This window comes from Neoarius graeffei, chromosome 5 (assembly GCF_027579695.1).
Source record: "Neoarius graeffei isolate fNeoGra1 chromosome 5, fNeoGra1.pri, whole genome shotgun sequence".
NCBI classification, from domain to species: Eukaryota; Metazoa; Chordata; class Actinopteri; order Siluriformes; family Ariidae; genus Neoarius; species Neoarius graeffei.
The window spans coordinates 97491913-97508761 of record NC_083573.1 but is presented as its reverse complement, the minus strand read 5'-3'; the positions used below and the strand labels follow the sequence as shown (position 1 = coordinate 97508761).

Sequence of the window (16849 nt, the reverse complement as noted above, 5' to 3'; positions counted from 1 at the left end):
CGTTGCGTTGCCATATGGACCTGATATTTTACTGATCATTGCCCATTTGGACGCGATATATTTTTAAATAACATCTCGTTGCCATTGTCGTGTGATTGTAGCCTAAGGTTCAGATCTTTTGGGCTAAGAAGTGATTTATCAATCAATTAAACATAATAATAAAATTAAAAATAATAATAATATTTATTACAGGACCTTATAATAAAGTACAATAAAGTCTTATTGGAAGGTCCAGGTTCAAGCCCCGTGGCCGGCGAGGGCCTTTCTGTGCAGAGTTTGCATGTTCTCCCCGTGTCCGCGTGGGTTTCCTCCAGGTGCTCCGGTTTCCCCCACAGTCCAAAGACATGCAGGTTAGGTTAACTGGTGACTCTAAATTGACCGTAGGTGTGAATGTGAGTGTGAATGGTTGTCTGTGTCTATGTGTCAGCCCTGTGATGACCTGGCGACTTGTCCAGGGTGTACCCCGCCTTTCACCCGTAGTCAGCTGGGATAGGCTCCAGCTTACCTGCGACCCTGTAGAACAGGATAAAGCGGCTACAGATAATGAGATGAGATGAGATGAGATTAGATGAGATGAGAAAGTCTTATTGGGTTTTAATAAAACTAAACCTTTATTATAGCATGCTAAGTATCAAGATATGAAATTGAATAAATTTTATTTTATATACTTAATGCTGTACTGCCTTTCAGATTTTTCTAGTGCAGGTCATGAAAAGAATTCTCCCGGACACCCAATTATTTATTTTTAGTAGAACAAAAGCTACTGAATTTGAATCACAGACTTCCAATTGTATTATTATTATTACTTTAAATAGAACAATTAATTAATTTAAGGCCATGTGGCTCTAAATCCTCTGCTATTTTTTCCTGCTTCACCATGACCCAATACAAGATACTACATCATGCATCACGTCATGTGGTGGGCTTTCTCCATTTGTGCAAGGCATTGTGGGATACAAATTTTAAACAGGAGAGAAAAATGGAGGATGTGAGTGTGCAAATGAAACGTGAAAGATAGACTAATGGAAAGCGAGAAGAAAAGACGTTATGTTATACGAAGGAAAGGAAACACAGGACCAAACTGATAAATATCGGCGCTCAGCGAGCACCTCGGTGTGATCAGCTGTTCGTTTAGTGACAGAATGATGGAACTGTCAGTGCACGCTCAAAGGTAAACCTGCACAAGCGCACACGTACGGACTTCCTCTGTCTGCTTGACTGCACAAAGCGAGTGATTTCATGCACATTATTTGCTTTAATCCCCTCAAATTAAATAACTTCCCAGCCACAGAATGGCCTGATATTTTCTGAGATATTACAGAAATAAACATATATCACAATGACCACATTTCAGACGGAACTCAATTTCACTGATTTAATGAAATAGAAAGGCCGTCTCGCTTTAAAGCAATAATTATTCATTATTAACTGATCATTCACCCTTCATTACTGAAGTGCATATAATGTGTGTACAGATAGTTTATTGCCAAACTTTAAATTTTCAGAGTTACATTTTTATTCACTCATGAAATCAGGAAATAATGATTATTTTTTTAAAATGATGTAAATTTTAATTTCATCAAATTAAACATGAGTGAATAGGAACTTTTATTATACAGTTTTATGTTCAATTCTTTAATGCAGAAACAAACATTAATTACGTATTAATAAAAATAAAAAAAGATATTGATATAAGCATTAATGCATTGCATAAAATGAGGTCAGTGCCATGCTATAATTATTCATTAATTGATCATTCATTAATCACTCATCCTGAATTAGTAGACTACGTATGTATTACTTGGTTATAAATAGTTTATTACCCAGCTAGTGTTTAAATCTTTATGTTGTTATATGTAGATTGCAGTCCTATGATGTTTACTGTAGCGCCATGGTCCTGGAGAATTGTTTTTTTTTTTAACTGTGTACTGTACCAACTGTATATAGTTGACATGACAATTAAAAAAAAAAGACCTTGAGCTTGACATTGACATCATACCACTAATTTGGATGCATTGCTTCATAAATAGTGTTATAGCATTTATGCTTATTTAGTATTTGAACCTATATATTATACTCATCATAATATACTAATATCATGAGCTGCATCTGAATTTTCAGTATGTACTAATGATGGTTAAATAGTACCTACCTACCAGGTACCTACCTGACCATAACTGTAGTACATTCTTATGAGTGTGCGAGCAAGTAATAAGGACACAATTCAGATGTATTTAGTTACTTACTTACTCAGGTTCAGACGTACTCTGCTGCCATCTTACCTGTCCTCTGACCCAGATGTTCACAGATGATGTATTCCCATGTATGGCACAAAAATATATAGCTTCTTCTTTTGGCTGCTCCCATGCTTTAGGGTCACCATAGCAGATCTGTTCCACATATTTAATTTGGCGTAGGTTTTACACCAGATGCTTTTCCTGACGCAACCCTCCCCAATCTATCTGGGCTTAGGACCGGCACTAAGTATGCACTGTCTTGTGCAACCCCAGTGGCTGGGTATTTGATCAAATCTGCATAATGAACTTTAGGGGAAACCAGAGCACCCCATGGGGAGAACATGCAAACTCCACACAGAAAGGCCCTTGTCAAACATGAGGTTCGAACCCGGAACCTTCTTGCTGTCAGGCGACAGTGCCAACCACTACACCATGAGCAGTTACTTTGAGTTACATGCCAATCCTGAGACTGAGATGCTGACCTCTTCTGCTCCTCGGACATGCCTGATCCATCCTGATGCCCTACTTCTAGCTGGAGTCTCATCACATTGCTCCTGTGGAGGACAGCCCCATATCATATGGACAGTCGAAAGTCACACTTGGAAGATGCTCTGGACACTTACAGTCATGCTTTTATGCCTGAAGACTACAGTTGACTTGCTAACTTTAGGACTGCGGTTGTCATGAACTTTGCACTCAAGTCTCCATCAAATAATGAACAGTTTATAACTTCAACAAAACAGACTTCATGTTAAAACTATAATAAATTTCCTGGTTGCAGTTATACTTTGTGACTCTATAGGACACTGTTATAGAAGTGAGTTATTTATAATCATGCCATCTGTTATCACCCAGATGAGGATGGGTTCCCTTTTGAGTCCTCTCAAGGTTTCTTCCTCATGTCGTCTGAGGGAGTTTTTCCTCAACACCATCACCACAGGCTTGCTGACAGTGAGGATAGATTAGGGATAAAATTAGCTCATGTTTAAAGTCTTTAAATTTATGTAAAGCTGCTTTGTGACAATATCTGTCAAGTTGCCTGTGTGGTTGTGCAGATTCCCAAACTTGAAAAGAGATTTGAAACATCTACTTGGAGATTAAAATTGGATTTCATTCAATGACCAGAAGAGTTGTTCCCTTTTTCCTCTTTTTTTTCCTTTTTATTTTGATTTCAGCAGATCAGCTCCATTAAGCATTGCACCGATGACAGAACAGTTAGCTTCACTTAGCGGGCTGCAATAGCTAATGGTCATTAGCCAATAGCAGTTGGTCAGTTAGGTAACTAATAGGTCAAATAGGTATAAAACCTTCAGATAAATCAGAAAGAAAAGAAAATGGATACATGAGCAATTGCACACAATGTACATGAACACCAGTAAACAGACATGTGTATGTGCAAACATGCAGTAGTATTAAGCTGAAATATTACATTTCAGTAGAAAATTATCATTTAATATTCATAATCTCATCTCATCTCATCTCATTACCTCTAGCCGCTTTAGCCTGTTCTACAGGGTCGCAGGCAAGCTGGAGCCTATCCCAGCTGACTACGGGTGAAAGGCGGGGTACACCCTGGACAAGTCGCCAGGTCATCGCAGGGCTGACACAACTATTCACACTCACATTCACACCTACGGTCAATTTAGAGTCACCAGTTAACCTAACCTGCATGTCTTTGGACTGTGGGGGAAACCGGAGCACCCGGAGGAAACTCACGCGGACACGGGGAGAACATGCAAACTCCACACAGAAAGGCCCTCGCCGGCCACGGGGCTCGAACCCGGACCTTCTTGCTGTGAGACAACAGCGCTAACCACTACACCACAGTGCCACCCAATATTCATAATATTAAGCATTAAAAATACACATGCAATTTACCTCTGGACAAAAATAGATATTACGCCTTTAAATTGCACAAGCCCATTAGCTAGCAAGCCAATTTCCTCTTTAAATTATTAGCATTACATTGAAAACATAATGCATCAAACTACAACAGTTAACCAAACATTCTCTCACAATGCTTATGACAAACAGAATGTAGTTTGCTCTCATTTATAAATAACATTACATTGACCCCATAGTGCTTTCACTAGGCAAACAGAGCTACAACCACTGATGCCAAATATTACTCTCATTCACTTATCAGACGCCACGACAAAATGGTTCGGTAGCAACAGCAAGCTTCATAAAACCCAGGATTTAAATTTCAGCGTCTTACCGGCTGCCTCTCCAGTCTTTGTAGATGTTCAAAGTTCTGCACAATAGTCCACAGATCACTGTACTGATGAGAACTTTTTTAGCAGCTTCTTAACAACAGCGGCATCTGAACAGCATCTATTCCAGCATAGTTCTGGATTGCACACCTGTAACTTCTAGGGCTGCATCGCGTATATGATGTCATGTGTCAGTTTGAGTACACCGGACAGTAATTAAGCTGGTTGTTTCTTCTGTTTAGTTCTCAGGATGCTGACATTTGGCGAGTGAATTGTCATCACCTCTTTATTGTTTTGCTTTTTTTTCTGGGCATTTTACAGTGGTGCCTGAAAGTTTGTGAACCCTTTAGAATTTTCTATCTTTCTGCATAAATATGACCTAAAACATCATCAGATTTTCACACAAGTCCTAAAATTAGATAAAGAGAACCCAGTTAAACAAATGAGACAAAAAATATATACTTGGTTATTTATTTATTGAGGAAAATTATACAATATTACATATCTGTAAGTGGTAAAAGTATGTGAACCTTTGCTTTCAGTATCTGGTGTGACCCCCTTGTGCAGCAATAACTGCAACTAAACGTTTGCGGTAACTGTTGATCAGTCCTGCACACCGGCTTAGAGGAATTTTAGCCCATTCGTCCATACAGAACAGCTTCAACTCTGGGATGTTGGTGGGTTTCCGCACATGAACTGCTCGCTTCAGGTCCTTCCACAACATTTCCATTGGATTAAGGTCAGGACTTTGACTTGGCCATTCCAAAACATTAACTTTATTCTTCTTTAACCATTCTTTGGTAGAAAGACCTGTGTGCTTAGGGTCATTGTTTCGCTGCATGACACACCTTCTCTTGAGATTCAGTTCATGGACAGATGTCCTGACATTTTCCTTTAGAATTCGCTGGCTTAATTCAAATTCATTGTTCCATCAATGATGGCAAGCCATCCTGGCCCAGATGCAGCAAAACAGGCCCAAACCATGATACTACCACCACCATGTTTCACAGATGGGATAAGGTTCTTATGCTGGAATGCAGTGTTTTCATTTCTCCAAACATAACGCTTCTCATTTAAACCAAAAAGTTCTATTTTGGTCTCATCCATCCACAAAACATTTTTCCAATAGCCTTCTGGCTTGTCCACATGATCTTTAGCAAACTACAGGCAAGCAGCAATGTTCTTTTTGGAGAGCAGTAGCTTTCTCCTTGCAACCCTGCCATGCACATCATTGTTGTTCAGTGCAGACCCGGCGCCAGACACGGACTGACGGACGGGCCTTGAATAGCTTTGGGGGGGGCACACATTTTATACGCCAAGCCAGGGCAACACAACTGTTTCTAGCAACCCAGGAGAGCAGCACAGACGTGACGAGTTAAATATTCTAAGAAACGTATAAAGCAACCAAAACAACTTTCCAAAATGTATCAAACATTGCTCAGCATATTAAAAGTTTTTTTTTTTTTGCTCCGCTGGCCTCACAACGCACAAAGCTGATTTCGGGTATCTACCGGAAGATGTCGTGATATGATCCCGTCCAGCAATAAAATGTGATTGGCTGAGACAGCTGCTGATTTACCCAGATACCATCTGAAGAAAAAATGCGATTGGTCGGTTGGTTCATTCCATGACATTAACCCATTGGTTCCCAAGAAATATTAGTCCCGTTTATAGCAATGATCCAGAAATTATTACTAGTGTTTCTGTACTCACGGATAATAATGAATGAACCGATCAGCCGATTTCGAATAGTTTCAATACATTTTAAATTGAGCACATTTTTCTTTATTATTGTTATACTGAAAAAACTTTGACTTGTAGTTTACGTTTTTTTTTTTTTTGAGGGGAAAAAAAAACAAAGAAGCAGCTGTGACGGGCTCCTATCAGGCCAAGTGCGGTCACTCGCCGGCCACTTTCAGGCATCTTTTTCGGATTAGTGAGACCAGACCCTCTGAACATGAATGGGGAGATATCAATACTGGACTCTGTGAAAACTAATGGTCGTGAAGAACATATGATTGAAATCGCCATGAAAAGTTGATTATACTTGAGTGTTAGGTTGGTTCTCATGACTCAGAAAAAGCTTTAAAATCCACTTTTCTCGTGGATTATTTTGACACTGCGCAGGCGCAATACTAATATAACGGCAGGAGAGGGACAGCGGAGCACGAAGCTGCAAGATGATTGGAAAGCTGTTGGTTCAGATCGACATATGATTGGTTGTTGGCAGCGGAACAGGCGGGATATTTGCAGACCCGTACTGCCGTCAGAGACGGTTGATTAGAATGTTTGCTGCCGTTACGAACTGTCCCCATTCATTTCTGTGGACGATTTCTTCAGTGACCTGTCTCCTATGAAAAAAAGTCTCTGCTCTGGGTTCCAGCAGGGCGGGCCCACATGAGTCTCAGGGCGGGCACGGCCCCCTAAGGCCCGCCCATGGCGACGGGCCTGGTTCAGTGTTCTCCTGATGGTGGACTCATGAACATTGACATTAGCCAATGTGAGAGAGGCCTTCAGTTGCTTAGAAGTTACCCTGGGGTCCTTTGTGACTTCACCGACTATTACACGCCTTGCTCTTGGAGTGATCTTTGTTGGTCAACCACTCCTGGTGTTAGGGTTTTGCTGGGATTCGAACCTGGTTGGCTGGTGTGATAATCCAGCAAACCCCCACTAGGCCACCAGGGGGATGACTCAAATGCAGAGGCGTGAGGCAGAAGTAGAAAAAGTATCAAAAGGTTTATTTACAATATATACACAAAAAAATCCAAAAAGTAATAATCCAAAAATGCTCAGAAGATATAAGGGAAAAAATGAAAAATCCAAAAGTACAAAACAAAAGCCAAAAAACCAGAAAAGAAAAGGCAAAAATACCAAAGCTCAGAAGATCCAAAAACGCAGTCACTACTAGGTCCAAAAGAAAAGCAAAGTGCAAAATAAAGAACACGGTACAGAGGAAACTGGAGATAAACATAACAGCACAAAGACTCCGTGACAAGAGGACTGAACTCAGGGGGTATAAATACACAAACCAAATTGAACACAGGTGAAAATAATCAGGACTAAACAGGCAATCAACACAAACACAAAACACAGGAACAGTGGCGGCCTCTAGAGGCCAAAACAAACATGACACGAAAAGGAAATAACAGCGGCCTCTAGAGGCCAAAACAGTCCCAGTCCTAACAGGACCCCCCCCCCCCCCCCCCCCCCCCCCCCACCAGGAGCGTCTCCTGATGTTCCCAGGGCGATCCGGATAGGCCGAATGGAAGTCCCGACACAGTTCTTTATCTAGGACATCCCGAGCAGGAACCCAGCAGCGGTCCTGAGGACCATAGCCCTCCCAGTCCACCAGATATTGCAGCCTGCTGCGGACCCGGGGGGAGTCAAGCAGGCGATCCACAGTGAACACAGTCTGACCCTGGAAGATGCGGGGGGGGGTTCCTAGGGGCAGGGGCATACATAGACGTCAGTACAGGCCGCAACAGGGAAACATGGAAAGTGGGGTTGATCCTCAGAGTCCGGGGCAACTGGAGCCGGTAGGAGACAGGGTTCACCCTGCGCACCACCTTGAAGGGGCCAATGTAGTGAGGAGCAAGCTTGCGGTTCTCCACCCACAGCGGAAGGTCCTTAGTGGACAGCCAAACCCGCTGCCCAGGGCGGAAAGCGTGGGCAGGTCTTCTATGGTGGTTGGCCTGAGTCTGGTTGGTTCTGGAGGTCTGTATGAGGGTCTTCCTGACCTTGCTCCAGGTCTTGCGACACCGTCTCACATATTGGTTGACCGAGGGCACCCCCGCGTCCTCCTCCTGGTCCGGGAACAGAGGTGGCTGGAACCCGAATTGGCACTGGAATGGCGACAGCTTGGTGGCTGATGACTGCAGGGTGTTGTGGGCGTACTCTGCCCATGGCAGCCAGGTGCTCCACGATGTCGGGTTATCCATAGCCAGGCCTCGCAGGGTGGTTTCCAGGTCCTGGTTGAGCCTCTCCGTCTGACCATTGGACTGTGGGTGAAACCCAGAGGAGAGGCTGGCAGTGGCGCCGATGACCTTGCAGAACCCGTGCCACACTCGGGAGGAGAACTGGGGCCCTCGGTCTGAGACGATGTCCTGTGGGAGACCAAAGACTCGGAAGACATGATTAAACATAAGTTTCGCTGTTTCAAGAGCAGAGGGGAGTTTGCACAGTGGTATGAAGCGGCAGGCCTTGGAGAATCTGTCAACTATGACCAAAATGACAGTGTTACCTTGTGACTCAGGGAGACCCGTGATGAAGTCGACTGCCACGTGGGACCAGGGACGCCGGGGAATGGTCAGAGGATGCAGGAGACCCTGGGGACGCTGTCGTGGGTTCTTGGTTCTGGTGCAAACCTCACAGGACAGGACAAATGACCTTACTTCCTTCTCCATGTTAGGCCACCAGAAGCGTCTTTTCAGGAAGTCCAGGGTCCTCCGAGCTCCCGGGTGGGCGGTGAGAGGGGAAGAGTGACCCCACTGGAGAACCTTGGCCCGGGCTTGATGTGGGACATACAAGAGGCCCAGTGGCCCCGTCCCAGGACCGGGGTCCTGGCGTTGGGCTCGTCAGACAGCCTCCTCAATACCCCAGCGGACAGGGGCCACAATCCGGGACACAGGGATAATAGGCCCGACTTCACTCTCCCTGTTAGTGGCAGAGAACAGCCTGGACAGTGTGTCAGGTTTGGTGTTCTTGGAGCCGGGGCGGTATGAGAGGGTGAAGTCAAACCGACTGAAAAACAGGGCCCACCTAGCCTGTCGTGGGTTCAGTCTCTTGGCTTGCTGGAGGTACTCCAGGTTCTTGTGGTCAGTCCAAACCAGGAATGGATGTTGCGCTCCCTCCAGCCAGTGCCTCCACTCCTCAAGGGCCAGTTTGACCGCTAGCAGTTCTCGATCCCCCACATCGTACTGGGACTCCGCAGGACTCAGGCGGTGGGAGAAGTCAAATCAAATCAAGTTTATTTGTACAGCGCTTTTAACAATAAACATTGTCGCAAAGCAGCTTTACAGAATTTGAACGACTTAAAACATGAGCTAATTTTATCCCTAATCTATCCCCAATGAGCAAGCCTGTGGCGACGGTGGCAAGGAAAAACTCCCTCAGACGACATGAGGAAGAAACCTCGAGAGGAACCAGACTCAAAAGGGAACCCATCCTCATTTGGGCAACAACAGACAGCCTGACTATAATATTAACAGTTTTAACAGGTATAACCCTCAACTGTCCTCATGGGGCCGTCCTTCACAGGAGTGGGGCGATAAAACTCCGACCAGACACAGGGCACCAGGATGGATCAAGCAGGTCCGAGGGGCAGAAGAGGCCAGCATCTCAATCCCAGGATCAACACGCAACTCAGAGGGACAGACTGGGGGGGGGGGGGGGGGGAGAGAAAGAAAACATGTTGTTAGGTATGCCCTAAAAATGACAAGTATTAAATCTGTGTGGTAGGCTCGCAGAGACGAGAGTCTTTACATCAGGCATGACACACAATGGCATGTTAATATGGTAAAAAAAAAAAAAAAAAAAGAAGTAAGCGCAGGGGTGCAGCTTTCCTTCCGAACGTTGAGAGAGCACCGTGCCGACACCACTGTCCGAGGCATCCACCTCCACGATGAATGATTGGGAGGTGTCCGGGAGGACCAGAATGGGTGCCATGCAGAAGCGGTCCTTGAGGTCTTTGAACGCCTTTTCCGCCTGAGGAGACCAGACATAAGATCCACCTGTCCCTTTGGTGAGGTCCGACATGGGTGCTGCTACAGAACTGAAGTTCCTGATGAACTTGCGGTAGAAGTTAGCAAATCCTAAGAACCGCTGAACCTCCTTAACGGACTTGGGAGTAGGCCAGTCCCGGATGGCCAGGGTCTTGGCTGGGTCCATTTGGAGTTGGCCTGTCCGTACAATAAATCCCAGAAAGGAGACCTCGGGAACATGAAATTCGCATTTCTGGGCCTTGGCGAACAGATTGTTCTGTAGCAGCCTCTGGAGAACCTGGCGGACATGGTGGCAGTGCTCCTGCACTGTCTTGGAAAAGATAAGGATGTCGTCGAGGTAGACAAAAACGTACAGGTTAATCATGTCCCTTAAGACGTCGTTGATTAGGGCCTGAAAAACAGCTGGTGCGTTGGTGAGTCCGAAGGGCATCACCTGGTATTCGTAGTGCCCAGACGGGGTGTTAAAGGCAGTCTTCCACTCGTCTCCCTGTCGGATACAGATGAGGTGGTATGCGTTCCGTAGGTCCAACTTGGTGAAGACGGTGGCGCCTTGGAGCAGGTCGAAAGCTGTGGACATCAGCGGAAGGGGATATCGGTTGCACACAATGATCTTGTTCAGGCCCCTGTAGTCAATACATGGTCGGAGCCCCCCATCCTTCTTGCCAACAAAGAAGAAGCCGGCACCAGCAGGTGAGGTGGAGGGTCGAATGAACCCAGAGACCAGGGTGTCTTTGAGGTATTCCTCCATGGCCTTGCGTTCTGGCTGAGAGAGGGAAAACAGTCTGCCACGAGGAGGGGTAGTCCCAGGGAGCAAGTCGATGGCACAGTCGTAGGCCCGGTGCGGAGGAAGAACGGCGGCCCTGCTCTTGATGAAGACCTCTTTGAGATTCCAGTACTCTGTGGGAACTTGAGATAACTCGGTGAGATCAGGGGGCTCGGCAGGAGACACAGGAGAGCTAGAGAGCAGACAAGAGGCATGGCATGCAGGGCCCCATTCCACAACCTGGCTTGTTACCCAGTCTATGCGAGGGTTGTGGTGAGTAAGCCAAGGAAGGCCTAGAATAACTGGGAACTCAGGTGAAGGAATCAGGTGCAGGGATATTTCTTCCTTGTGACCTTGAGACTGGAGGAAGACTGGAGAAGTAACTTGGGTGACTCTTCCATCACCTAACGCTTGGCCATCGAGGGCAGACACAGACAGTGGGACTTCAAGAGGTGCAGTCGGAACATTGGTACTTTGGGCGAAGTGAATATCCATAAAGTTCCCAGCCGCCCCTGAGTCTAACAAAGCTTGACAAGAGTGGACAGACTCACCCCAGGAGATGGAGACTGGGATGTAGATTCCTTGGCCAGGGAGTCCGGGAGAGAGGGTAGGCCCCGTCACAACCCTCCCTCGGCTGGATGGGGCGGTCCTTTTCCCGAGAGTTCGGGACATGATGCTCGGAAGTGACCAGGCTTGCCACAGTAGATGCAGCACTTGTCCCTCCTTCTGCGCTCCCTCTCAGATGCGGAGAGGCGAGTACGACCCACTTGCATGGGTTCTGGACAGTCACTGAAGGAGGTAGACGGGCTCCAGGTAGAGGTAGGGAGGCTGGGGGGGCTCAGGACTTGGCGGCGTTCTCTAATCCTGTTGTCCAGACGAATAGCATGTGAGATGAGAGTTTCGAGGTCACTTGGGCATCCAATAGAGGCCAGACCATCCTTGATGGGGTCAGACAGACCATGGTGGAAGGCTGACACCAGGGCAGTCTCGTTCCATCCACTTACTGCTGCAAGCGTCCGGAACGAGATGGCGTAATCTGCGACGCTTCCTCCTTGGCGGATGGACATGAGCTTTCTGGCTGCATCGATACTGATGTCCGCCTGATCGAAGACCCAAAGCATCTCTTCAGAAAACAGCTGGAAATCAAAGCACTCAGGTCCCTGTCTCTGCCAGATAGCAGTAGCCCATGCTCGCGCCTTACCAGCTAATAAAGTTATCACAAAGGCAATCTTGCGGCGATCCGTAGTGTAGGTGGTAGGCTGAAGCTCAAAGGAGAGTTGACACTGGGTAAGGAACTCTCAGCACTCACTGTGCTTGCCATCATACCTCTGTGGTGCAGGAAGGCTGGGTTCGCGAGGTGAAGAAGGCAGCATGGCAGGAGGCACTGGAGCAGGAGTGGGAGCTGGATCAGGAGATGCAGGCAGAGGTGTCAGCTGTGCCAGGGTTTTCCCAATTTGCTGAAGCAGTTCCTCGTGGCGAGCAAGGGCCTCACGTTGGCTGGTGAGCGTTTGTCCATGAGCGTCCATGGTCGCTCCGAAGCGTGTCAGAGCTGCCATAATTCCCTGAAGGTTGGCCGGGTAGACAGTTGAAGCAGCCTCTGCTGAGTCGGTCATGACAGAGTCTTTCTGTTAGGGTTTTGCTGGGATTCAAACCTGGTTGGCTGGTGTGATAATCCAGCAAACCCCCACTAGGCCACCAGGGGGATGACTCAAATGCAGAGGCGTGAGGCAGAAGTAGAAAAAGTATCAAAAGGTTTATTTACAATATATACACAAAAAAATCCAAAAAGTAATAATCCAAAAATGCTCAGAAGATATAAGGGAAAAAATGAAAAATCCAAAAGTACAAAACAAAAGCCAAAAAACCAGAAAAGAAAAGGCAAAAATACCAAAGCTCAGAAGATCCAAAAACACAGTCACTACTAGGTCCAAAAGAAAAGCAAAGTGCAAAACAAAGAACACGGTACAGAGGAAACTGGAGATAAACATAACAGCACACAGACTCCGTGACAAGAGGACTGAACTCAGGGGGTATAAATACACAAACTAAATTGAACACAGGTGAAAATAATCAGGACTAAATAGGCAATCAACACAAACACAAAACACAGTAACAGTAGCGGCCTCTAGAGGCCAAAACAAACATGACACGAAAAGGAAATAACAGCGGCCTCTAGAGGCCAAAACAGTCCCAGTCCTAACACCTGGGGAGGGTAGCAATGGTCTTGAATTTCCTCCATTTGTACACAATCTGTCTGACTGTGGATTGGTGGAGTCCAAACTCTTTAGAGATGGTTTTGTAACCTTTTCCAGCCTGATGAGCATCAACAACGCTTTTTCTGAGGTCCTCAGAAATCTCCTTTGTTCATGCAATGATACACTTCCACAAACATGTGTTGTGAAGATCAGACTTTGATAGATCCCTGTTCTTTAAATAAAACAGGGTGCCCACTCACATCTGATTGTCATCCCACTGATTGAAAACCCCTGACTCTAATTTCACCTTCAAATTAACTGCTAATCCTAGAGGTTCACATACTTTTGCCACTCACAGATATATAATATTGGATCATTTTCCTCAATAAATAAATGACCAAGTATAATATTTTTATCTCATTTGTTTTACTGGGTTCTGTTTATCTACTTTTAGGACTTGTGTGAAAATCTGATGATGTTTTAGGTCATATTTATGCAGAAAATTCTAAAGGGTTCACAACCTTTCAGGCACCACTGTACATCCTAAAATCTCCACATTTTCTTAAAACTGTAGTTTGCCTTAACAATGTCTGTTGTTTAAAGCACAATACAAATAAACTTGACTTGACTAGACCACCTTGCTGCCCCACAAAACCATAGATATATGCAACAACAACTGGTTTCACTTCGGACAGCCATTTTCTTTCTGTTTTCTCCAGAGGAATGGTTCTTCTTCAGTTATTCAGAGTCTCTCGCTGAATCATGGGATATCATAGTCTTGCGTAATGTGATACGTTTGCATTCTATGGATGGAGTAGCTCATCCAGGGACTGTTCGATTACTATTAAATGAGTATCCAGATATCCTACACTACCGTTCAAAAGTTTGGGGTCACTTTGAAATGTCCTTATTTTTGAAAGAAAAGCACTGTTCTTTTCAATGAAGATCACTTTAAACTAATCAGAAATACACTCTATACATTGCTAATGTGGTAAATGACTATTCTAGCTGCAAATGTCTGGTTTTTGGTGCAATATCTCCATAGGTGTATAGAGGCCCATTTCCAGCAACTATCACTCCAGTGTTCTAATGGTACAATGTGTTTGCTCATTGCCTCAGAAGGCTAATGGATGATTAGAAAACCCTTGTACAATCATGTTAGCACAGCTGAAAACAGTTTAGCTCTTTAGAGAAGCTATAAAACTGACCTTCCTTTGAGCAGATTGAGTTTCTGGAGCATCACATTTGTGGGGTCGATTAAATGCTCAAAATGGCCAGAAAAATGTCTTGACTATATTTTCTATTCATTTTACAACTTATGGTGGTAAATAAAAGTGTGACTTTTCATGGAAAACACAAAATTGTCTGGGTGACCCCAAACTTTTGAACGGTAGTGTATATACTGCTTTTGTGTCCTAATACTATGGAAGTATGAGGACTCAGATGCAGACATGGTGTACTTAAACTAATTATGTGCATATAATAATTATAATGATATAGTTACATCATTCTTCGTCACCGTGTCTGTTAGATGTAATTTCCAGTTTGAGGATTAATATTATTTTTTTAAACAGTATGGCTGACTTTCAAAAGGCGCTTTCCAATGAAGGTACCGCACCTTTAAATTTGATACCTGGTGGGTGCGTAAGTTCCAATAGAATAACTAGAACCAAACAAAGGGAACTCGCACACCTATATGCCGATATAATAATGCACTTTTAATACATATTAAAACAAACAAAAAGTGCTACCCAAGTGAAAAGTGCAAACGTTTCGGTCACAATCAGACCATCCTCAGTGCAAACAAACATAAAAACACACCCATATATAGACAAGGCCACGTACACGGAAAACAGGTAGTAGATCTACAACCAAGCTTGAATACAGGTTAGGATGCATGGATAAAGACATCCTATCATCAGTACCGTTCCTGTTATGATTTAACTAATGACATAATTTATAGTCATAATAAATGTCATAAGGAAAGAAAATAACAAAAAAAAATAAATAAATAAAAAAAATAAATAAATAAATATATATGCATCCTAACCTGTATTCAAGCTTGGTTGTAGATCTACTACCTGTTTTCCGTGTACGTGGCCTTGTCTATATATGGGTGTGTTTTTATGTTTAATTGTTTGCACTGAGGATGGTCTGATTGTGACCGAAACGTTTGCACTTTTCACTTGGGTAGCACTTTTTGTTTGTTTTAATATGTAATAAAAGTGCATTATTATATCGGCATATAGGTGTGCGAGTTCCCTTTGTTTGGTTCTGACTTTCAAAAGGCCAAATGAGGGAAAAGTCTCCTAATACAATGTGTAACATCGACACAAATCTGCTCTGTGTGCTCGCTCAGTGACTGTGATATTGAGCTCTTATGAATTTTGCATATGGTCATACAGCTACCACATGTACAATCATTCATAGCAGGTAAAACCACATTCAGCTAAACACAACGGTTTGTTTGGAAACATGTCTGAAACATTGACAATCTGCTTGTCCTCCACAATTTGAGAAATTTCTGAATTTGCAATCGGATCTTTCATGATTGAATGATTGTCTCGATCTCTCAGGTGTATCAGCTCAGCTATCCAACACCCGTCTCCAGAGGAACACTTCTGTCGGAACGCCGTTCTGGATGGCCCCTGAGGTAATGATCGATTTCAAGCGAAATCAGAAACTGAGAGTGAAGTTTAGACATGACCTGAAAGATGAGTGTCTTCTTGAAATGTACCGTCAATGTAAGAATTGCAAATCCTGTCACTGCCATGCCCACGTACTTTGCATAAAGTTTATGTGGAGTCGTGGTGGAGAACGCACAAAGCATACACGAGCCACATTCATGATGTAGTGGGAATATGATATAAGCTTGAGGGAGGAGAAATCACAGCACTGAGCGTGAAGGAATTTTATTCTGAGTAAAACTATTTTCATAGCTGAAGACTTTACATTCGGAGGAGGAGGAGGAGATTTTTATTTCCAGAGAGAAAGGACATATCATTTAACACTGTTTCATGACATCAGGTAAATTATATTGTCTCAATTTCATATTATGACTTAACAATGTGGTGGGTTTTTTTTAATTCTCAGAGGAGTGTAGTTATCTTTTTAAGGACTGTTTTCAGGGAGATCTATTGGCTTACTGCATTACTTATCAACTTATTGTCCTAGCTGTATGGACTGTAGCTGTGCCAACAAATGTTCTTTTTCATAATATTCTATCAGCAGTGCTTCCCAAGCACTGTACGATGTGTAATACAAGCCAAAACTTTCTTATCTTATAATATCTTCAACTAAATGCTTAGAAAAGTGACACAGATGTCATAAACCTGTCGTTCCTGGTGTCATAATGTTATGTCCAGTATTAGAACAGTGTTATATGAGTCGTAATGTTTGATGTCATGACAGTTTACGCTTAGGCTAATTTATGTTGTGTGTAAATAGTGTTTGGTTTAAGTCGTTAAACATATATAGAGGATAGTACATGGTTGCATGAAGATATGAAGTTTATCTTCAAGTGGTGATTATTTTCAACACGAAATATTCACGATAAACTTCATATCTTCGCGTAACCATGTAATGTTCTTTATATTATATGGACACATCCTCAAAAAAAAAAATACACAAGTTCATCAAAAAGAATGTTAATTTTGAACCAATTCGCCATTTTGGACAACGCATGTCCAGTCAGCGGGAAAACATTGAGAGTGATATCATC

General features: G+C 43.9%; 1 protein-coding gene across 1 annotated transcript in view; it reads left to right on the top strand.

Annotated features, from left to right (window-relative positions):
* Positions 1-16849, top strand: part of myo3a (myosin IIIA) — a 336500-nt gene that overhangs the window by 129867 nt on the left and 189784 nt on the right. Inside the window, exon 6 of the mRNA XM_060920858.1 lies at positions 15705-15781. Within this exon, the coding sequence (XP_060776841.1) occupies positions 15705-15781 (77 nt within the window). The remainder of the gene's footprint in view (positions 1-15704; positions 15782-16849) is intronic.